Genomic DNA, 24,260 nt, shown 5'->3' with positions numbered 1-24,260 from the left:
ATATATGAATAACTCTTAATCATAAATATGAATACGAAACAAATAGTATTGCATTCGTTTATTTTAAACCTAATGTAAAAATACAAACAGTCAACAGAGAAGAGAAAAAAGAATTCCGGGTCGCATCTTTACACCTCCATCTATGAAGTACAAAGAGAGCCTCATGCTCAAGTTGTTATTTCACAGTTATATTTTATTATTAACGTGGACCCCAGTGTCTTCAAGGCCATGAAAGCAAGACTTGTGACACCTTGACTATGCACAGTGTAATTAGCTTTTTCACTACACGATTTGTTGTCTGTCATTTATTTTTAACCAGCGTCTACTTGATCTTTCTTTTTATTCAAAAGTGCATGAAACACCCTTTTGTAAAATATTTTAAATGCCCCTGTGTCCTTCTTAAGTATAGCCCCATTGGCTCATAAAATTGAAAGAGTTGATAATACAATGTTGTTATATAAGCATAGGTGACCATGAGAGGACACCCCTAGGCGTAATAAAGAAGAGAAATTGGTGTAGTGGACTTTTCAAGACCAGTGTCAGTGTACAAATATAAACATTGTGGCGGGCATCGCAGGGTTGCACATTTTTCGTGCGTTAGACTTGAGAACAAGAATTTTTTTAAATTATTTAGTGTGCTAGGGATCTGGAAGTTGAGTCACATCGTGCATTATGCGTAACCACACGATTGGAACAAGAGATAGACCAGAGGAACCGAGCAGCCAGAAAGTACTCATTAACTCCGATCGGCAAATCGTCACTCGAAAGCAAAACCATATATAATTATAGAATCACGTTTTTTTTTTTTGGGGGGGGGGGGCAGTGTAAGTGCGTTTCTGCATTTCTGAATGTATAGGAATTGTTGATCAAAATAAAGGTCACGACATGCGAGTTTTTATTCTATCGCCTGTAGGTTACTGTGTTAGAAACATGCGGTGTGCTGGTTTTTCATCTGTCCGATCCGATGTTCGCAGTCACGAAATATCAGCTAGTTCGATCCCATCGATATGATATGTACCTTGAAGTCAGACTGACATTATAATTAAATCAGTATATATTACATTTCATTGAATTTCTTCACTGACCGCTCACTGACTCGTTGAATAAGCCAGCGCGCTTAGCGCCCAAGCATTAAATATTGAACTGACGTAGATATTGGTCATTATTATTTCCGGTTAACTACTCCGATGTCTAAGAAGACGGACTTAGCGAGCCGGATTGTACACTTAGCAAGCGGCACCGTGGGAATAACAGTACATGAGAAGATCTGTTTGAATTGATTTTGGCAAATGTTGGTGTCTTCTACACACGTCTTATGTATTCGCACACTTAGAAGGCGTTAACCCGGGCACAAGCTCACGGCAAATGCTTCTTCACTCACGGCCAAGTTTACTGTCGGTACTGAAAGAATAATTCCTTATAATTGATGAAATATGGGACCGATAAAACACTATAATTATAAATAAATAAGTAAATCAATCAATCAATAAATATTCCATAACTATAGGTGGTGTGTACCGTGACAGGTTTATCAGGTAAGCTGAACAAACAGATCCAATAAATTGACACCCGAAGCATGCATGGACGAGAACATTATTTTTCGTTCATTAGCCTTTCACTTTGAAACAATATTCCTGAAAGCTCACACCGTTGTCTAGCCCCACCTTTCTTTCCACCGCATCGACCCAAAACAGTCCGTTGGTAGGTTCTCACGTGCACTACGCCATACGGTACGTCATGAGCTTTTACTGGGGGTGGCATATATCGACTGAAGAGCACTTAGTGCTGCTTCAAAAACCCATATTGGCGCCAACCATGCGAGACGCGTCCGGTGGCATATCGTTATGAAGGATATGAGCTGTTTTTGATGTATGGTCCACTTTGAAGACCTACTTGATTCTTGGCTTGGTGACGCAACTTTGAAAAGCAGCTGGACGGTGTCCAAAACCCACTCGAACACGAATGCTAGGCGCGTGTACACTTGACCAGCTCTACGCAAGTTGTTAATGCACGGCTGAGGGTCAAGATACCACTTAAGCCTCCACTTAATCGACTGTAATACACACATCTACAAAGTTAATGAGTGAGATCTCCACCGATGTTTAGTTTGTAGGTAGGTATAACAACGATGTTTTGTTCGATACCTGTTCAGATAAGCAGATGAATAACGAAAACCGCTCTTAGATAAATTCAGTCGAGCGTTCCACAAAGTTTTCAAAAGCAAGATGATACATGCTGTATACGTGGTTAAGAATGTGCATAGATAAGCGAGAAGTTTCCTTTCAGTTCCCTACGGAAATCATTAATGTGACTTAATGCGACCGCGCTGTCGCAAAAGATCCCTTCGTTCCTTTTCGCGGACGTTTCTCAACCATGAGCATTGTCAGTTCTGGGTTTAAAAGCAGCGTTTGTTTTCGAATGCGTTAAGTTGTTTTTTATTTATTTATTTATTTATTTATTTATTTATTTATTTATTTATTTATTTTTGTATGTTAATATAGCATTTTGCATAACTTTGCCGCAGTCGGTTTTGCGCTGCTTGACTTACCCATGTTCCATAGCGTTGGCACAATGAACGTTGTAAAATGGTTTATAGTTTTGTCACAATGGCCAATTGCAAGTTTAGTAATTTTTTGGAGGATAGAAATATCGTACGAAACCTAAGCACAGAAGCTGCCTAGAAGCATATATATCTGTATTCTGTTGCAGGGGATATATTGTTTGATCACCGTTATTTTTTTAAACAATATATTCTGCCATTTTTACAAGATACGTGTGGAACCTGTCGATCAATGATCATCTGCACCCCTTAACTATTGTTTAAAGTTGTAATCGCTAAATGTCTCGCGAGATCGATAAAATGATCTCTAATGGTCACTTAGTTTATGATATACGAGTGTGACGAGTGATTCCCCACGAGAGGATCTCGAGCAGTGACCCGGACTAACTGAATACGCGGAGGAGGCGCAGCACTCCGCTTCCAAAACCTAACTGCTGAAAAAACGACACCTACACGCGCCCCTTACACTACGGATCTTGAGTAAAAGTCATTTTTTCCGAGACAACAACAAGCCTGTGAAATGCGTATAGCTTTTATTAAATAGTTACTGTACAGACACATTTAGTCTATATGAATTCATATATGTGTCTAGGTAAATGTCCTTATTGATATTTCTAGGTACGTTGTTTGACATAATAACGCGTATTATAAATTTGCCGGATTTTGTCACCATAAATGTTTGCACTGTTATAGTCATTTTGTATTTGTGTGAATGGAAACAGTATATGTAAGCATAATGCACTGGCACTGGTACACCCAAAAATTTACTCAAGCGACCCTCTCTCGGAAATTAGCTGCGCGGTCAACTCGTTAATTATCTGGATCAGTGAGCGAAATTGTGCGTGATACGACTCAAGGAATATCCGGGGTGGTGGTGGTGCACATGCCCTCTTCAGTTTCCCCATCTATTTCTTATCGAGAGCCCTTCCAATAGACCTATTGCGCCCCCTTAAATCACGGCAGTGAATTTCTAAGTCCCGTATACATAAACAAGCCGATGAATCTTTTATTAAATATCCGATTCAGCATCTTCTATCCATGAATTATGGGCGTTCTCTCGTCTGCACTTGATAATTGCTCTTTACGTCTTCTTATTTCAGGGCAACTCGTCGCCATGAATACGGCCGAATTTGTGAGGAGTATAGCGACGGTCCTATGCACACTGTGGTTAATGGAACAGGTCGCTCTTTCTACGGCTCGACGGCATCATCAACGAAGGTAAGGCTATATAAGTAGAATCGCTATATAAAGATAAATCTGATGATGGCGTGATGGATTCGATGGTCTGGTTTGGCTTATTTCTAAAGGCGCAAGTAATATTCGATTGATAAGGTGTATGGTACAAGACCGATGAAGGATGGTTCTTTTGATATGGTTTGTTTCGGGTACTGGTGGGAGTGGCCGAGGGAAACCATTGTGCTGAAGGGGCCATCGTGTGAAGGGAATTTGATAGGAAGAGATTTTGACTGGATATAAATGAAAAATGCGGCGTTTTTTGTTAAAGTAGCTTGTAAGAGCTACTGTGATATGAACCAGTGCAGCATTTAAATTGTTTTTGTAAAATATACTTGCAGCTCTGAAAATGAAGGTTTCTCCATATTTGCAAACCCAGGCACAATTTTTCGGCACATATTTCAAATGATATCTTTATCCGTTATTCAAATGGAAGATTTCTAAAATGTAGAAATAAAAACCATCTGGACGGTGTGACATGCTCCCAAACATATATGCAGATCCCGGACTTTAGTCGATTACATAACAATAGCTTAGAAATAAATAAATAAATAGGATGGCAAGTATAGATGAACAACGGAATACGGGTGAATGAAGACTACTAACCAGCATTTTCGTGTAGTGTAACCTCTCTCTCTCTCTCTCTCTCTCTCTCTCTCTCTCTCTCTCTCTCTCATAGTATTCTACAAGTGTGCATCGTTTCCTAGTCAATTAACAAGAAGCACACATGTACATTAATATGCTTTAATCGTTCAAAAAGTATGTATCAAAAGGAGTAGCCGCAGTTTTATTTACTGTGGTCGCTGCAAGTTTTTTTCCCTGAAAACCTTAAATGACACAGGTGCTACATGTACAGTTAAGAAGGGTTCGCATGTGTGTGAGGACACCCATTCTAATTCAGAGTGAATTATGATATGGTGGGTAAAAATTTGTAATTGCCAAGGGCGGCATGGAAATGACCCATTGGTCGATACCTAAGTCGATTGCAAGGAGGAAGTTTTTTCATTCTTGCACGAAATATAAAAAGCAAAATAGGATATTTTCCTGTTATAACAGGACATATTGGGAATTCTTTTTATATTTCATATCCTATTTCCACATCTCTAAACGCCCAAGGGGTAACCCAAGAGTGCCCTTGGTTTTGACAAGTGTTAATAAGAGAAAGGGTAGTGCTAACTTCCGAATCTCTACCCCATGCCAATTAATGCTCTTCTGTTGTTCCTGTTTATGCAAATTCAATTTACTGAGGACGTAAGGGGTCAAATCTTGGGGTCCGAAAGGGGTCAAATTCTAGGGGTCTTAGATGCAGCACATTCCATTAAGAAGCAGACTACTCTTTTTATTTCTTGCTGATAAGCGTGCTGATATTATAATTAGACACAGGGACTTATTTCTGGGCGTATTGTACGGATTTATTACAAAAAAATATCGCCATAAAAAAACAAGCAAAAAACATTCCAGAAGTCTATTCCATTTGGTTCTTGACAAATCCTATGCCACCTGCTTATTGCAAACGTAATACAAATGTCACTCACAAAATGCACCCTCATACTTGGAGAGTAGCACTTCAGTTTGTTATCTCGTGACATGCCTTTCAGCTGATAATACATGATCACCTTTGCCACAAAAGTGACGCGATGGGGTCTTTAATAATGCATCACTTGTACCTCTACATTCTGTTGTTGACGTAAACTTACAACATCTTATCTAATTAATCACGCTCGAACTGGTTGCTCTGTACTTCAGAATGCGCGAATGCACAAATGATGAACTATGATATACGGCCCATACAGATATGTGTGTTTACTTTAATTACCCTGGCCCTTAAGACAGCCAGCGGTTAACACCCCGAAACAATCGTCATGAATAAAAGAACAGCTCGGTACTCGTGTGGTGTGTAAACCTGCCTCCCCGTGGACATTTTCCATATTACTGGCGGAGACTACATGGAACTGATTTATTCATTGGGATTCTGACTGAGCTTCCGTTGAAATGAGATTGCTAAGGATGGGGTAAACTCTATAGAGGGCATGATTTGCGGTTATTGAGGTCGTTGAATACTTGGAAAAAGAATTAGGAAATGATGCCTTGTCGGCAGACAAAATTATGAAATTGGATTCCGTGTAGAATTTTCTTTTAATACTGACTTAGAAAGCTAATGAGCATCTAAAACAAATCGATCTCCAAAGAATATGTAAATACATTACTTTTTTGGTGCATACAATAGAGATCCATTTGACTACTTAACATTATTTAAGGCTGTTTAGCTTCATTTGTACTTTTATACGACGCCGTTGATGAAAAGTTATTGGTTTGACTGTCACGTACGTGGTTTGTAATATCAGTTTTCATCATCAGACGTTTAATTTTTCCAAGGGATGTTTCCATGCAATATTTTATCAGCAACATGCAGTTTTCCGGAAATTTCCATTACGGTATTGACAACGGGGTTCATTTCTGAATACACTTGCACTAGGGGTTAATCCTCCCTTTTACTGCAAGCTGTTAGGGCCTGTTCGGAAACAAGTCGATCCTCGGATCAAATATGGCTGACCCATTTGAAAGCTTTCCGCGCAATCCCATTATGGATTCTTGCGGGGATTATACGGCAAGCTTTCAAGTGGGTCGGCCATATTTGATCCGTGGATCCGTTAGTTCTGAACAGGCCCTTCAATTCAGTTTGCACAAAGTGCTTATCAGATATACGCTGAGGACTTGTTCCGGGCAGGTTAATTCAATAAAATAGGAAGGTTTTCTTTCCCATCTTTGAGTAATCTTGAAGGTAACACAGTTTCTTTCTGCCAACTTATTACTGCTACACATTTACCTTCTGCTTTCCCAGGGGCTAAATTGATCCTGTTAGTATTTTCAGTGCATGGCGTTGTTTCTAGAGGCATTTTGCTGGTTCGAGCATTTGAATTGACCAATGGTTAAAACCAATTTTTTTATCAATCAAATGAGGCCAGGGTTTTGTTTTTAAATCGAATCGATAGCTAGAGTTAAGTAGCACTTTGTGTAAGCTAAATAAGTTGTTGCCTGGGTAGTATTCCCATGCATTAAACTACTCTGATGAAACTTCGGTCAGAAAACCCACGTGCCGTTGCTTGCAATATTTATCACCAAGGATTTTAAGCGGTCAATGCCTCTCAATGTTCATTTCCCTGGTGAACAGTATCTTACAATCGAAATTCGCGCAAAAAAGTGAGTCTCCTCAAACGGTAAAAATCTCAAATGACGCCACCGAATTATTCTATCCTGGACGTCAGCGGATCGCTGAATTACTGTAAGAGCTATGTTTTGTTATTATTGAAATATTGTCCACCTTGGGTCTTTATGTTTAAAAATGTCGAAATAATAAACACCATATATATTCCCAATATAATTGTTATATAATTTGTATATACAAATTATCTACAGTCGCGCAGCAAACATAAAACGAATTCTAAGACACAAAGAAAACCCTCGCCACATATGGGCTTTAATGCGTGATCCGTTGTTTTGTGACGTCAATTGGATCATTTCCCCCTTGAGCTGGACCAGCTCTGAACACACGTACGTACAGTTATTATTTTGATGGGCATATCAAAGATAGATTGAATAACTCCATATAAAAAAGAATGTGGTAATGGCCCGGCTAGGGTACCTTGTAAACGATTGGTCGTCTAGCCTGGCAGGCACCCAGTGGAAATGCCACTCAGAATAAGAAAGCATTAATTTAGATTACGTCTGGGTACCTTATTCTTTATACTTTGTCATTCGCTGATTACACATACGTAAGGAATGATGTACTGTTAGGTCTATAGACCTGTGAACAAAGCAGTCATTAGTGGATGAGCCTGTTGGGCTATTGATCAGCAGTTCTGAATCGGTAGATGGCGTGATACCTCTTGTGCTTAGGACGCTTAGAAGACACGTAAAATGAATTTTGAAGAATGGACGGGCAGAAGTGCGATAGCTGGTTGGTTGCTTGATCTCAAAATTCCGTCGAATTTATTTCGAAAAGTGGCATAAATCGAGCCTGTTTTTCGCGGAACTCTCTCTCTCTCTCTCTCGCTCTCCTGACAACGCCCATCAGTCCTAGCGTGTGTACCGGTATATATGGCTTAATGCTTGAGATAAGGCAAAGAAATCATATATATACAACATTGAAAACATTTTGTTTTAAACAACTTTTTAAACAGCTCTTATCTATAGAGATAAAAAAGACTTCATTTATATGCAAAAGTATGCATAACACGTTTCCTGCTACTGGTATGTGATTGTCTCGGGAACATTACACAAATGATGAACCAAGCCTTGCCAATTTCAAACAATCTTTGGGCGGTATCCAATGGACTGCATGTATAGAGCTGATGCATTCATGATTTCTTCGACTGTCTTCAAGAACTACATGTAGGTTTATATGCATGTTCTCGTGCCAGCTTGTTGCCAATTGTTGTTGCATAACTCAATTACAGATTTCAGAAAGAGCTCTTTGAGTTAACCAAACCGGTTTTGTACATTTCTGTTTCATCTGGTTACATTTTTCCACGTGTTAAGTGCAACTTAGTTATCTGGCCGTGAACATGTATTGGGTAATCAGCATTTTATCTTTATCTGTATTATTTTCCATTACATTAAGTTATATCACCCGGTGACCTTTGTATTATAAGGTAAATGCTCCTGTCTTTTTTTCTCTAATTTTCTTATTGACTATCAGTTGCTTATTTCTCAAAGACTTCTTACGTGTTTTTCAAATAGCGAATTGATACGTGTAGTTCACAGATTGTGAAAAATACTTGTTCAACTGAAAGTGAAAGTAAAAGTAACGCGCGGAACCGTTGTATTACATTCATCAGTATAAAAAAGAAATTTCGAAACTCATAAATACTTTTGAAGTTCCAGGTGTTGTAGCCATGGCTCCCCATTAAATGTCGCATGGCTCTAGCTATATTGCGTGAGGTTATGCAACAGTTTTTATCATAAATTGAGGATAAATATATCGTTTGTTTGGTGGTTGACCCTGCGAGTGGGAAAAGATGAAAAAAGGAGTATGGAACCGAGGTCCTTCCCAGGAAAAACATTGTGGACTGAGTTTTTAAAAATCCATGAAAAGAAAGTTGACAATGTTAGTATTTCCAACGTCAATTGATCATTATGTTTAACGCTACAGTAAGATAACAAAGAGTGCTTTGAAGACTAGACGGCAGTTAGGTTCTATAATTCTTTTTGCAGTTTGTGCGTGTGGTTGTATCAAAAAGCCAGAAATCTAATTCGAAGTTTTTATTACAGCTAACGCATTTAATTGTAAACTTGCGTGACACATGCAAGTTATATAATGTAATCAATCGCAAACCTTTATTTTGATGCAGAAGCGCTTGCCTTCATCTATCTTCAATGTAAAAGAGGTACAGTTGCAAAAAAAGGCTTTTTGGATTGGTGACAATAGAGTGGCCACAAGGGATACTGCAAACTGTATATCTATTTTTTAATTTAGAACCCAACTTGTGCGTCATTAATAGAGAACACCGGTAAAATCGATTAGGATAACAGTTATGCCTTTTTTATAGTGCCAGAAAACACTTACATTGCCGCCTATACCCCGTAGCAGTGAGTACCCTGAGAGCATTACTCTCAAAAACGTAAGTCTGATGATCAAATATTCTGGCACGACGACACTCCAAGCTTAGCTTTCCATAGCCTTTCATTCATGTTGTCAAATTCTACCAACTGATTAGATTTGGTGTGTTTCATCCTCCTTACTGACTTTTCAAACATTTCATCCATTTTATTGATATTTGGAACTCCTCCGCGAGATTTATACCGTTATCCACACCCACCGCGTGTAGTTTGAATACGTGGTTTTGAATAAACCACACTTTTGCTTGAGTCGCTTCCATACATCTGTATAGTAAAAAGCACGGTCATATACACAGTCCCGACTTACATCCACTGAACACATACATGTACATGTTGTCACTCTCATTGCTTCCCACCATTTCATATAGCAAATCGTCCATGTTTTTTTATCTACGTTACTTCTACTCACTAGTGGCACTGTAGTTTACAACTGAGCACATTTTCTACGAGTTACCCTTTTCCATAAGAAATCTTTATTGGGTACATTGCATGTTTTACCCAGCAAAAACTGATTATCATCTTTTACTTGTTGACACAATGAAACCAACCTTTACGTAAGGTTTTGTATGAACGTTGCCAGGGTGACTTGATAATGTTTCTACAGGTGACAAATTAATATATAAAAAACAACATTAAGGTAATGTATTGCCATGCTTTCATTTACGTGAAATACTCTGTTTCATTTTTGATAGTCGCAAAATGTTTTTATACACTGGCAATTTCGTAAAATTTGATGTTGTTTTCATTTTTTTAATATAATTTAGATTAATTTTCAAAACATCTTAAGCACTCTTTTTTCTGTAAATGATATAAATATTAAACACATTTGTTTTATGGAACTTAGTTATTTGATAAGGTCTGTATTTCTGCACATATTTATTTGAAGTATACTTTTGTAAACTCTTGTTACTTGTTTTTCGAAATTTAATCATTCTCATCACCCGCGTAAAGAAAAGTTTCAGCCAAAGAAAATTAATTTAAGTTTCTCTCATTGCAGCACAACGAGTGTAAAGGACACGAAAAAAGACGCACCTCCGCCCGAAGACAAATACTACAATGACAGTGTCGCCTTCACTCTGGTCGACTTTCTGAGGATCAAAGATGAAAGGAAGTACGATATGAGGATACGACCTGGATCCAAAACAGGTTAGACAATGTTTGTATCAATTGGAACACACTTTATTATTGCGGACAACTAGGGATTCATTTGAACTGTTAAAGCCCAGTATTGAGTCTAAATGTAAAGAAAAACTTTGATAACTATAGCTGTTTTTTTTTAAACGGCCCCTAGTCCCCATTTCACCAAATATGTAAATGTTTATTTTTGTCTCCAAGGACAGGTATTCAAATGCCCTTAAGCCCCTGGATATGTTGTATTCCATTTCAGAATTGACATTTAATCCTTTTTACTCATGCTTTTATCCGTCTAATGGAATTGTATCACAAATAGCCGTGTTCTCCTAGTGGACACGGCAGGTTGATACCAGATCAATGGGCAAAGCCATTTAGTGCAGGGTCGGGGGGGGGGGGGGGAAGGTACCCTCTACCAGGGTCAAAGATGGGTGTTTCACTAGATATTTACTGATATGTCTTTGGCTAATACATGACACGATTATCTGCGCTGGGAAGGGGGGGGGAGTGCAGATGATTAATGGGGGGGGGGGGGGGGGGGGGGGGGGCAGAGTTGGAAGCCTTAAACACGAGCGAGTTATTCTTTGGTCTATCACCGCTGGTAATTGTCTAGACGCTGTCTGAGAGAAAGGAAAAGGTTAACAGTTAGTTAAAAATATTGAAAAGGCCATGGGAGGTCCCGTCCGCAGCCAACAGCATTGGAGCAGGCAATCAGAAACCACTGAAATTAAGTGGGGTTGTCATTTGTCCAAATATCTACTTACCAGTTTGATTGTCGAAGACCTTATGGCGGAATTTAAGCCAATTTTGTTCAAATCAAAAGCCAATATTGCAACAAGTTTTCAATTCACATTCGGTGTTTTTTGTGCTGTGATCAATAAAGGACAAACGTCAAAGCTTATTGGTTGAACTTCAACAATCTCTGACTAGAGGAGATGCGATGAGGTAGATAAACTCCACTGCTCTTTGTTCTAGATTCTATAAGGTATCAAACATTATGTAGTTTATGTCACCCAATACTGTATTAAACCCGAGATGGAGCCCGTATAGTGACATTTTACTGTATAAACTGCAGTTCTTTAGCAATATTTTGCGGGTTTTTTTAGAAGACAGGATATCGACCCTTGTCTTGACAAAAGAACCATATAAAAACACTTTACAAACCAAAAATGTAGTGTGTATATAAACATTATTTTGCTTTGTTAAGCACGACTCCCTAAGGGTTACGATTTTACGCGTATTTGAAGGTTTCCTATCCAGTATTTCCTAACCGAATCAAATTATCCTCGAAATAAAAAGCTATGTTTCCTACGAAGCGTACGTCCCATCACTTGGATTGGATGATTTATACCATTCCTAATTAATTGAGTTAAAACTCTGAATAACGTATCAGCAACTTTAGACAACCATGTATTTATTTACATTTGGGAAGATAATATTGACACCAGGCACTTGAATTTGTTTTTTTAAAATCTTTTTGGAGGTCCGAACGGGGAGAGATGGGTAGCCTGACAGGATGTGTAGAATTAAGAAATATGTCTTTGAAAACGCAAGTAGTATACCTTTAAATGTGTGCTTGCGTACAGTGCCTTTTCTTACTGTCATTCAGTTATCTAACAAGGCAATAATCAACTTCTGGCAATTACATCATTAGATCATTTTCACGTCGCATTTACCAAGGCATAAATTTTAACAATAAAAAAATCTTAATCATAGCAATAATAACACATGCATGATTTTAATCAAAATGTTACACACCCAAGGCAAATCTAGAGGTTAGTGACTTAAATGAGCACTGCAAAGTCAGCTCAGTCCATCTAGTCTGAAAATCACTCAACCGGCTAGATAAGGGATAACGTCACATTTATTGGGCTAGAATCGAATTCAGATTATTTACAAATTGTGTTTAATCATACGAACTGTAGTATTTACTTACAGTTAACAAATTATAATACGTATCCTAAAAAGCACATCAAAACTCTAGGTAATCCCAGCGGACGCACTCGTTACCAGGAATTGCCGTTTCTTGCAAGTTTATTTGTCTCCCATGTTGGATCTTATCTCCTAATCAAAAACTAAATCAATCACCATATGCTTGGACTGACTTGAACTCAAATATCAGTCATAAAAACCATCAGTTTCCCTTTCTATACAAGTACAAATTACATGTAAGTACACATTTGTAGATTGTAGATTTTTCCATTTTGTTCGACAACATGCATTTTACTTTCGGATACAGTGAAATGACTCACATCAAAGCTTAGCCGTATTTTTATACCTTTGACATTGCCCATACCTGATACGCATTGGAATTAAATGGAAATGACTCCGTTTCTTGACATGGTTATATATATAATTTATTTTATTATATATATAATTCATAATCTGTTCATAGAAGGCAAACCTGTTGTATCAGACAACAAGGTTAGTTTGGTTTATTTTGAATTAAATGTTTGTATAGTGTTATTGTACGCCTAAAATTTGAAAATAATAATTTATTCAGTATATATATATATATATATATATATATATATATATATATACCACCACATTCATTATTCCCCTGCATGTCCAGATTGCATAAACAGTTGCATGGATACTTACGTACTGGTACGACACACCGCCAGTCCTGACAGCTGTATGTCTTCTGTTCTTTTAGGCGAAGTGACAACGGTTACTATGAATATCCACGTGTTTGACTTCGAGCATATAGATGAGCTGCGTTGGGTACGTATCTGCATCAAGTGATAGTGTGAGAATACCAAAGATAATATTACAAAAGATGTTCAAATGATATGTGAAGAGCCAGTTTCTTTCGATTCCGCTACAACTTGCAAGTCCAAGTAACTAACTCGCGTGTCATTATCAGGGTTGCAATATTTTTTCAAGTAAAGTTGATGATTCTTGGCTAGTGATCTTAATGTTATGTGGAAAGAAACGTGTATTAAAGGTAAGTTCGCGTTACCCCTCTCTATCTGTAACTATAGGGCACCTCCCTCTCGTTATAATGAAGTATATTTTAATGCAATATATAATAACTGATGATTTAACCCCACGCTCTGCTACAACCGAGAGAGAAAGAGAGAGAGAGAGAGAGAGAGAGAGTGAATGACATATTCATGGTCTTGAACCTTTACGTCTACAGCAAACCTAAAAAGCCTTTGCAAATATTGCTTTACGGGTAACAACACCAAAGATAGGCCTTAATTCAATAACCCATGTAGGTCTTTCGATTTTTTCTTAGACGCATTACTTTTTCGGTTTTGGTGATTAATGAAGAGAAATTACGGTCCAGCATTCACAGATATTTCTTGGAAATCTTGATCATGTCCTGTGAGTGTCAAGACTAATTAGAATTGTTCAGACTAGGACAACTTTAGACCGGAAACCTGTCCGACTGGCGTTGTTTCGTAATTTTCAAACTGTACTCACATCTTTTTAATTCTTTTCTTTTAGGAGTACTCAATCAACGTTTATTTTCGCCAAAGATGGCTGGACCAGCGCCTCCGTTTCCCAGGCAACCTGACCAAGCCATTACAGCTTCATTATAATAGCATCAACGAACTGTGGCAACCCGACTGTTTCTTTAAGAACAGCAGACGAGCTCATGGCCACGACATTGCAGTGCCCAACCGCTTGATTAGGGTTTACCCCAACGGGGAGGTGTTCTACAGTCAAAAGTAGGTTTCTATTCAGCTCCTGGTCCCAGTTTCACAAAAAACTTAAGTCAGGTCCACTGTCTAGGAACTTAATTACCAAGGTTACATGGTCACATGGGTACATCTTACCCTATCAGGAGCAGTGTAACATCACTCTCATGGAAGTTTTTTTTTGTGAAACTGGGGCCTGGACCTTGTTTGGTTTTAAGAATGAAAGTGAAAATGAGCTTTTCCCAGCCCAGTCACTGGCATACAACAGAAAAGAGTAAAAAAAGCTGCGGGACATGTTAGAACAGCTCCTCCAAGATTCCATATTATGGAATTAAGAGAGAGAGAGAGAGAGAGAGAGAGAGAGAGAGAGAGATGGGTGAAATATGTCTTAGCCAAGTCCTCTAACGAGCACAGCCGGCTACTTTGCGTTGAACAGGAATTCTAAAGGGACCCTCACAATGTCGATTTATCACGCATGTAAAGGCAACATCGTTTCTATAGTGCAGTAATCTTTTCTGTAATTGATAGCTCGTTTCTTTTTCCTCTGAGACTCATGAGACATATGTTCTTACGTGAAAGAAGGTGTCTCGTAGCTCCTCAGCTATAGTACATGTATTTTGTCGTTTGTCAAGCCTAATGCCATTGCCGTTATTACAACAGTACGCCGGGGTATGAAACAAGTCCCTTTCTGATTTGAAAAACTTACTTAAGTCACTTATTTTTGCGAAGTCCAAAATAATAACCAGCAACAGATTATTCTCAAAGGAACGCGGTAATTTGCAGCTGCATCTGATTCACAAATATACTAACAAGTTACTTCCCAAAGGAATTGTTTTATTACCACATGAAAAGTTTGTTTTATCATCTCCCCTGCATCTTCATTTTCCGTTCTGAATATCAGCTAACTGGATATCCGATTGTGCTCTGTTAATCGTTGATTACGTGTTGTTTCATTATCTGTTGAAACCATATTGTCAATTCTGTTTGCCGCTACGATACTTGTGAACGAACAAAAATGTTCTCTTTTCGGCTAAAAAGTCGATGTTTTTGTTTGTAAATCAACAATATCTTCAGTCAAATGGTGATTACTCTCTTTTACATTATGCTGTAACGGCTGCCTGACATGCTTAGTATATAAATTAATCAGCTTACAGTCAAAGCGAATACCCCAACTTCCGTGATTTATTTTCATGGTTTTAGATTACTGACATGCACAAAAGCATTTAAGTATTTTTCGTACAATAGTCGCTGATTGCAAACAAATACTCAAGAATACAGTCATTAAAAATATATGGAGTTCATTTAGTGACATTCTTCAACGGTGCTGTGACAAATCGTGTGTTTCAGACTGACTCTGTACCCTTCCTGCAAGATGGTTTATCACAGTTTCCCCATGGACAAACAGACTTGTTACCTGCAGATTGTTAGCTGTAAGTTGTTTATCTTAATGCTGTGTTCCAATGAAATATTTGATATTTGTATTCGGAATATGCTGGGAGACTAGTGTTCACATTTCACATTTATTTTTTGATATGATATGTTTGCGTACATGTAAAGCGATTTTGTATCTAACCTAAATAATTGCCGCAAATAATTATTACTGAACCCACTTGTATGTCAGAAAAACTCTTAATATATACACGTTTCGATATATATATATGTACCATAAGTGTACATTTAAACAGTTGTGTGAAACGCTGTTGTGATAGAGACTTAACATTTCTGTCCAGATGCCCACACAATGGAAGAGCTGGTGTTTCGATGGAAGGACGTAGACGGAGTCACAATCGAAGAAGATCTGGAGCTTCCGCAGTTTGACTTAAAGAAAGACGACCTTCGGCACGGCGCCTGCAACAGTGGTTATTTTACTGGTAAACTTCCCCCTCCTAGAACGTTTCGTTTCGAACTTTGCAAACCGTTGTTGGCAAAAGCGATACCGCATAATAAAAAAAAATCCCAGTAAATATACACTTCCCAGTCATTCACTAGGCTACCGGCTACCTTTAATTTATATTGATTTGGCCAATAGTTGTAGGAAACTCACTAATTTGAATTGCAGTGATTACTTGGGAAGAAAAATCGAAAATACGACCTGTTGCACCCCAATTAAAGAAGTGCATTTCAGTACACGTTAAGGTTATTTAGAAGAAAATGAAACTCACAGTGCACATGAAGAAATCTACGTTATTATCAAGTTATGATTGGAATGTACTTTCAAACTATCCACATTCGAAATAAAAGTACTGAAATTAAAGTATTAAACATCTAATTTGACCACCTGATTGTATTACAATACTCAAAATTCCCCCTTCTAAATGGTTTTGTGCAAGTCAATCCCAGAAGGGATATCTGTGCTGTATATGTTCTTATGCAATATGGCAGACGGTGTTGTACATTTTACCCCAAGGTGCTCTGTGGTCGGCATCTTCCCGTAATACATGCTGCTCACCGTCTTATCGCTCTCATTGACTGCGTCAAGCGGTGCTCCGGTTTGCACTAGTGGGAAATGTTTGCAAGTGAAACATGCAGGATTAACCAACCTTTACCAGTAATCTGGTGCGATTACATGTATGTATTGATTCCTTATCCTAAGGGCAATATCGTAAATATTGACGATTTTGTATTAAATCTGAGGTAATATGACAAAGGCATGGTATGTACGTGTCTCTCCGGGGCGTATATCAGCAAGGAACTGATGTTTTTGACACACGGGTCTTTATTGTGGAGATGTTCTGGCAGATTACATTTTGTAAAATATTGACTGGAGTTTCTGTTAACCTTATTCAATCAAAAAAGTGCCCGTCTTACAAATGACTTTCACGTCTATACATAACGTCTGGCATTCCTCACTGCATGCGATTCTGCCTGTTCGTCCCTGTTCCAGAGAAAGTGCTGTACATGTCTTCAAGCATTTTTTCATTGCTTTTGAAGGTACCCCACGCTACCAAATAATGTTTTACCATACATCTATATTGTAAAACTCACGTGAATGAATAAGAAATCAAAACATTATACATTATGCATTAACGTACGTTATGTAATCGATAAGAAAAAAATACTTCATAATCAGACGCATTTAAAAGAAAGTAGTTTTTATCACACAAAGCTAGGTCTTAATAAATTCCACTGGCGCTTTCAAAATATGGCATTTTTAAATGCACCACACACATATATTAATTGCATACAACAGCGAACTGATTCGGTTTTTATTTACAGGTAGTTACGCGTGTTTGTACGTCAAATTCGCCCTGGAACGCAAGCTGGGCTACTACTTGAGCCAGATCTACATCCCGTCTGTCCTGGTGGTCATTCTGTCCTGGGTGTCCTTCTGGCTGGACGTGAACGCCGTGGCCGCCAGGATCTCTCTCGGCGTTCTCTCCATCTTGACCCTGAGTACCCAGAATGCATCAGTGAACCAGACACTTCCGAAGGTAATTATGAATTATACGCACATAACGCTGCGGTCATTGACCATTTGCTGATAGCATCTTAGAATTGGCATCGTTATTGTTTTTTATTCTTAACTAGGTGATATATCATAGTCCTGTTGTCGGTTTGATCTTGGGGCTGTGCGTACTATAAGTGATATCCAGGTAAACTAATGATGGGACCGCAATACCTAGCAGCCAAAAAGAAGCTATAACTACACATAAAGTACACGAGGCGGTCGAGACGCATTATATTTAAGATTCTCAGTACATATAGATAAAGTGTAAGGGCATTCCCGAAGGAATTGTCTATATAGCCATAAGCTGTATTCAGTCAAACGTAAGACGCGGAATAGGTCCAGCACGTGCCATTACCACTTAATGGTAATTGGATCTTTCTCTGCAGGTTTTCTGAAGACAGTGGTAAAACATAATTTCGATTTAAAGAAGTCCTGTTCAACAAACCTTTAGTGTGTCTTTGCAGAACAAGCACTTTTTGGTTATTTTTACGTTTGTTGAAGAGAGGGGGTCTGTCGAGAAAAAACTGTATGGAAAAGGCATTGGTTCCCTGCACGAACGACGTCTCTTTATCTTGAAATATTGTCCTGTTACGTGTAATACTAGTATATAGGCTACAGTCAGAGTATGCGTTTCAGGAAATTATTTATATCACCCCTAATTCTTCATTCATTGTATCTTTAACAAAATATCAAAAGGTTAGCATATTGGCATATATACATACGGAATCATTTTGATGGGCATAGAAATACAATTGCAGAATGAATGTTTATAGGTAGTGATAGCACTGAACCTCTGCTAAAGGTCCCAGAAGAAAGCAATAATTTTCTGGATTTTGACCAGATTCCGAATTAATACCCGTTGATTAAATAAGGTCGCGTTTCAGCCGTGGAGATCATGACGCTTCCAATGGGTAAATTCCGTGTCTGAAATTCACTCCATTTTTAGTTAACTTGGGGGAGTTAAAGAAGTAGAAATCCGTTATAAAAATAGGAATAACTAGGCAGGACGGTCAATAATTAGGCCTTAGGGACTGAATAAACGAACGCTTTAATTGAAAATTTAAGCAAAGCAGTGATACGAAAATAAGGTAAAAGGACATGAATCAGTGCGCTCAATTAAAACGTCAAACGCCATGTGCATCTGGAGGGTTCTTTTGTCAGTTCGCGTTGTCCTCAAAAATGATAAAGGAGGCTGATCTCGTCAACTTGATATTTTTTTCCCCGACAGATCGATGCCTTGAAGTCGTCTGAAAGCCCTGAAATATAATGCTTAATTGAAACTGTAACCCCATATCCGACTCGAATCCGAAAATCGATCTGCATAGATGTTGAAATAGACAGTATACCGCAGAAGGGATGCTATTATAGCATTAATGGAGTGATGAATGACGATTATAGTTGAATCGTACATCATAGTTTCTTTCCATTTCTGCTGGGACTGTGTGCTGATGCTGTTGTCCACCAATGCAATTTATTGCTCTCCCTTTCCTTATGATGGAGTGTGAATGATAAAAAAATTACTCGTCTTGCGTGAAAAATATAATTGAAAACGATGTCCATCGATTACCAAAAAGAAATTTGGGCACATTTCACTATTTCAGCATTTCCTTCTACATTCATATAATTAGGTTTATGCTAGGTGAACGGTTACCTATATATGTATCTATTGCTTTCAGCGGTCTTTGTTTTCTCACTTTCAGATTTCCTACGTCAAAGCCATTGACGTCTGGATGGCTACGTGTCTTTGTTTCACGTTCTCCGCCCTTTTAGAGTTTGCAGTTGCTCACACTTTGTACAGGAGGAACCACGTGACTCAAACTATAGAGCTTCCGGTGTGTATCAGTCTCTGTTTGTGTTTATTTGGGTACTATTTACGGTGTTTAACCACGTTCTGCATAGTTTTTTAAAGATATTTATCTGTTGTTCTTTTATTGTTTGTTTTATATCTTCATAAAGAATAGTGTACACAGAGTGAAATACAGGTATGTTTGCAAACCTTAAGCTTGTTTTAATGTTATTTTGATTCTCAATGTCTTTGCACAGACAAACAAAATGTTTTCAAATTTCAAATGTTCATATGAACAACCAAACAACAACAAAAAATAGATTTTCACCCCGAAAAAGTAGCAACCCCCCCTTTTTTTCCAGAACTGATCGTTACTGAAATCTCACAAACGTCTTAAACAAATTAATATCGTGAGTCACGCCAGGGATAAAATAATTAAATCGCAACTTTATTGAGACATGCCATGATGGAACGTTATGTCATACCTACGACGCAAGATTATTTGATTGTATTTTCAATATTTCAGTCTCCCCAGGCCGGCTCGCCCAAGCGTAACGGAAACTCGGGATTGAACCGTGGCTTCTCCTTCGCCTCTCGGGCCAGTGAGTCCGACGGAACATGTCAAGCAAACTGCAGTATGCTTCCCAAAGACTCATGCAAGCGCTTTCATAAAGTGAAACCAAATAAAAAACTGGATGTTATTTCCCGGGTGATTTTCCCGGTCATTTTCGCCATTTTTAATCTCATCTACTGGTGTGTCTACACTCAGGTGTCTTTTAACGTGGATCCGCAACTCGGATAAAGATAAAGTCGGGATGTGTTTTGTAAAATGAACTGTCTTCTGTCTCATGTCATGCTACGTACATGTAATGAACACACAGTATATGAATATCATTATAAGTAACCATAAAGCATTAGTTACGTGAACATCGCGCTTCGCTGTCATCACATATGTATATTTATCATGAGTTTTTATGTTGACAAAGTGGTCAACAGTGTCATCAGACTTATAAATGTTTTCGTGTACATTTATGCTGATAAAGGCTGAAAAAGAGGAAGGCCATTACAAACAATTGATAGTAATGTTTTTGTAAAGAATGCACAGTTCCCATTGTTGATGTTCAGTATTGTGTTAGGTGAGAAAAGGCATTGTGTTGGGTGTGAGGCAAGAGCTCACTTCAGGCAAGAGCGCACTTCAGGCATGAGAAAATCAAACGCTGAACACAATATTATCAAAGTTGCCGTTAGACCCGATGACAAAACAGCACAATAAGAAAGAAAAGAAGCAAAATCTGATAAATGTGCATATAGTGACTGCTTTGTATAATAAAACATCTATTAGTGACATATTTGGTAATTGTTCAGAAAAAAAGAATTCGATAAACATACATGTACCCTCAAAGCCCTTGAAGAGTGTAAATTGGAGGTTAGGTATCCTACAGAGACATGATGTATCTCAAAGAGCGACCTGAAAACAGCACTCCAACAGTGCGATACAGGGAGGAAATAAACTCTGTTGAGGACAAGCCATAGATACAGAATTTGTAATGTTTATGCAGCCTTATATTGATGCTAGTTTTCCGGGGCTGACTTGATCTACGTGTATAAGTAAAGGGACATTTGAACACGTGTGTGATGTTTACATGTGTATCGTTTTTATAAGTTCTGTTATTGTGCATTGAACGTGCTTTAATAGTATTCACGTCTGCAAGTAATTGTATCGTTAACTATTTATGCATTCACTTTGTAGTGGACTATATATGCTATTCTGTACATATAAGCCTTGTGTTGGGAGTAAATGGTATGTTTATATACACGGAATAAAAACAATGTGATAGTGTTTGGTTTCAAAAAAAAAAAAAAAAAAAAAAAAAAATCAGAGTTATTCCTTTAAGTTTCCCTAGGTCTCTTATACCGTCGACACGACTGAGTCCGTTGAAAGAAATTAATTTAAATATAGTAAAAAAAGTTGATTAAAAATAAGAAGCGTTTTGATAAGGTGATTGAGCTTCAAATATAACATAGCATTATTTATTATTTACAGAAACGGATTGCGGATGGGGGATAAGAAAGCTCTTTCATAAAGGACCAATTTTATAGTTTTCAAGACAGTTCACATGCACCCTTAGATGCAAACTTTATGTATAATCCGCCTTGTAATCTACTCACGCACACACAAACAATGCCACGTGAGCAGTGGTGATGTTATGCTATAGTAAAATCTCCATAGCGCAGCATCATGGTTCTTTCATATGAAGTAGTCTTTAGTGCTCGTCAACTCGAACTGATGTTTATCCAATACCCTTACCAGGGCCACAGATTGTTTTTTTTTCTTTAGATATACCCTAAGATACTGTATATCTTTGGTTAAATTGACAGCTCCATACTGTGAGAGAAAATGTCCACAATAATAACTGCAGCCCTGGTAGAGGGAACGTATCTGCTGATATTTTCGTTGGGTGGTTCTTTGGCCCTAAGAGATAAAGTAACGCAGTGGCCAAGGTCGATGGACAACGGAGACGCCCCAGTGTGACCTTCGATAAGACTTAGATATCTAACAGTGTACCTGTTGCTGTGTTGCTTGGCACTGAGCGATAAATTTCACCAGAAAAAAAGCCCCCTCTCCCCCATCCAGTGTTCTTGATATCTAAATTTGAAATCTTGCTCGGTGGACTTTTAAAAACCCCTACCCCTTACCAGGACCAAGGGTTGATTTTTTATCAGATTCCCAAATTTATTGGTTAATTACCGGTGTGTGCACTAGTACTTTTCTTTTATGCGTTCAGCAGACAAACATTCCCCTCTACAACAAACAATATCGTCTCCCTACTGAAATATATATGTAAGTACAGTTGCTCAAAACATTACAGCGATATCACAGTGACGTAAACATTAAATAACCGGTGCTCTATATAACTGGTTTTAATGAATGTGCTGTCTCAAAATAAACTAAACTTCATATAAAAGCTCTTTGAACGGCTCAGTAACTGAAACGCTGACACCGCTAGTCAAAATCAAGCTTTGTCGTCTCGTGTTGACGGGTCAGCCACGTGATCAAGTCTTTTGATAAAAGGTCAATACGCCATGCGTCTTATAGGCGAAAAAATGATTAATCTCTAGAAACGATTTACTTTGGTTACTTCTTTTCCAGCAAAATGCAATAGATGATGAAAAGTTTGTTTTGACGATATATACATGTTTAGTTGTGACGACCCGATATGTCCGACAGGCCAGATATGTCCTACGACCAGATACGGCCAGATATGTCCGACAAAAAAGAGCCAGATGTGTCCGACAGCCCTATCATTCTTACAGGTTTGCGGCACCTATATTCTAACAACAACAACAACAACAACAACAACAACAACAATAATAATAAATAGGATGGAACGCGTACAACAATGAGTGATAAAACAACATGAAATCATTTGCTTTAAACTGGGTGATACAAATGAATATTCAAATTCCTCTAAAACAGTTTCAGGCAACTTGAGCGTGTATTACTGTATACCAATGCTTATTTACTTTGGGCGATAAGGGGATCAATTTATGTCCTTCAGAGCACGACCGCGTGCTTTGTAACTTTTTTTTGCGACATACCGTGCAGATCGTCATGCCTGAATAGTATAGGTACTGATGTTGCTATTTAAAAGACATGGATGATAGAGGCGCTGATATAGTATATATCTTTAAAACTAAGGCTACAGTAGGTCTAAGACTTGACCAGAACATTTTCATAGTAACTGCCATGGCAAAATATCCATTCTCTTTTTGTAGAATCCTGATTTTAAATACACTTGATTAAATATTTTTTTGCTGACCACAGCTTTGTTGAATATGATTGACCAAAAACTGAGGCAAGGATAACTCACCTACATATTTATATTCAGCAGTGTTTTTTAAACAAATCAAAAGAATCGCAGTCGTTTATGTAAGGTTCACTCTCAAACCCTATGACGAATTAGGGTACTGCTACTTGATTACGTGTTATGTACATCAATCGTATAAACGTGCTGCATCTCACAGACGTCCGAGTTTTGTTTCGTGTCCTTCTCTTCAGATCCACCCTCGGGGTTCACGTCATCCGCAGCTGTATAATATGCATAAGAATACTCGTCATCAAACGGCGCCCATGGGGCCTCAGCAGCGCCAAGTTCTAGATACTCAGGTCGACCGTCATTGTCCTCGCTCATGGCGGATCCATCGATGTATTCGCTTTTGACAAGAGACATGTAATTGTTGGCGTGACTCACAGAAGCACCTGTGTTTACCATGGGCTGCTGACTGGATGTGAGATCTGCTGTTCTTCGTTGTTCCTGATAAATATGTTACATTTAAAATGCCTAAGTTGGACATAGATAAAGAATATTTAATTAATAACATGAATATGACATAAATATGTAAAACCATTTATTTTTCTCATAATTTTACCATTGCAACCACTTCATAGTTATTTCCATGTTTAAGTTCCTTACTCAAGCATGATAAAATCAAGAACAAAATCTTTACCTGTGCTACTCTTGGATTTGATTGAACTGACCTGCAGTGGGAAAAACACACTGTAGCTTTAAGATATCTCTTTCTGACAATTAAAGTGATTTAAGTAAACAGTCCGTTTTTACTGCACTTTACATTAATGCGACACCCAGGTTTCTACAGTACTATAGGGTGAACATATCCTAATTGGACATACAGCATTTTTGTAATTTTTCACCGATTACACATTACCTCTCAGAGCTGTCCTGTTCCCTCTTTGCCATTGCAAATATAACACACTGTACAACGACAACGAATGTCGACACGAATCCATACACTCGGGCTTGTTGTATAATA

At 38.2% G+C, this 24,260-nt stretch overlaps 2 protein-coding genes across 4 annotated transcripts in view; one reads left to right on the top strand and one right to left on the bottom strand.

The window, feature by feature from the left end:
• Positions 1-21,273, top strand: part of LOC106175259 (glycine receptor subunit alpha-2) — a 37,760-nt gene extending 16,487 nt beyond the window's left edge. For all 3 annotated transcript variants that reach the window (XM_087008566.1, XM_087008567.1, XM_087008565.1), the window contains exons 3-11: positions 3,661-3,778; positions 10,410-10,558; positions 13,203-13,270; positions 14,000-14,223; positions 15,541-15,623; positions 15,924-16,064; positions 17,410-17,624; positions 19,342-19,473; positions 19,954-21,273. In XM_087008566.1, coding sequence (XP_086864692.1) covers positions 3,675-3,778; positions 10,410-10,558; positions 13,203-13,270; positions 14,000-14,223; positions 15,541-15,623; positions 15,924-16,064; positions 17,410-17,624; positions 19,342-19,473; positions 19,954-20,229 — 1,392 coding nt within the window. In that variant the 5' untranslated portion in view covers positions 3,661-3,674 and the 3' untranslated portion in view covers positions 20,230-21,273. The remainder of the gene's footprint in view (positions 1-3,660; positions 3,779-10,409; positions 10,559-13,202; positions 13,271-13,999; positions 14,224-15,540; positions 15,624-15,923; positions 16,065-17,409; positions 17,625-19,341; positions 19,474-19,953) is intronic.
• A 2,018-nt stretch (positions 21,274-23,291) lies between these two features.
• On the bottom strand, positions 23,292-24,211 carry LOC106175282 (uncharacterized). The gene is made up of 3 exons (XM_087008564.1): positions 24,156-24,211; positions 23,937-23,967; positions 23,292-23,743 (listed from the first exon to the last, which is right to left on the bottom strand). Exons 1-3 carry the CDS (start codon positions 24,185-24,187, stop codon positions 23,408-23,410), a joined length of 399 nt encoding a protein of 132 aa, XP_086864690.1. The 5' UTR covers positions 24,188-24,211; the 3' UTR covers positions 23,292-23,407.
• Positions 24,212-24,260: the final 49 nt, after the last annotated feature.

The sequence above is a fragment of the Lingula anatina genome, chromosome 3 (genome assembly GCF_051362555.1).
Source record: "Lingula anatina isolate TDL-2025a chromosome 3, LinAna3.0, whole genome shotgun sequence".
Classification (NCBI taxonomy): domain Eukaryota; kingdom Metazoa; phylum Brachiopoda; class Lingulata; order Lingulida; family Lingulidae; genus Lingula; species Lingula anatina.
This window is presented reverse-complemented; position numbering and strand designations above follow the sequence as displayed.

Coding starts and splice junctions, on each gene's coding strand:
- LOC106175282 (XM_087008564.1), bottom strand. CDS start 24,187: ATGGCAAAGAGGGAACAGGACAGCTCTGAGAG. Junction 23,968..24,155: donor GAACAGGACAGCTCTGAGAG/GTAATGTGTAAT, acceptor TTCCCACTGCAG/GTCAGTTCAATCAAATCCAA. Junction 23,744..23,936: donor CAAATCCAAGAGTAGCACAG/GTAAAGATTTTG, acceptor CATATTTATCAG/GAACAACGAAGAACAGCAGA.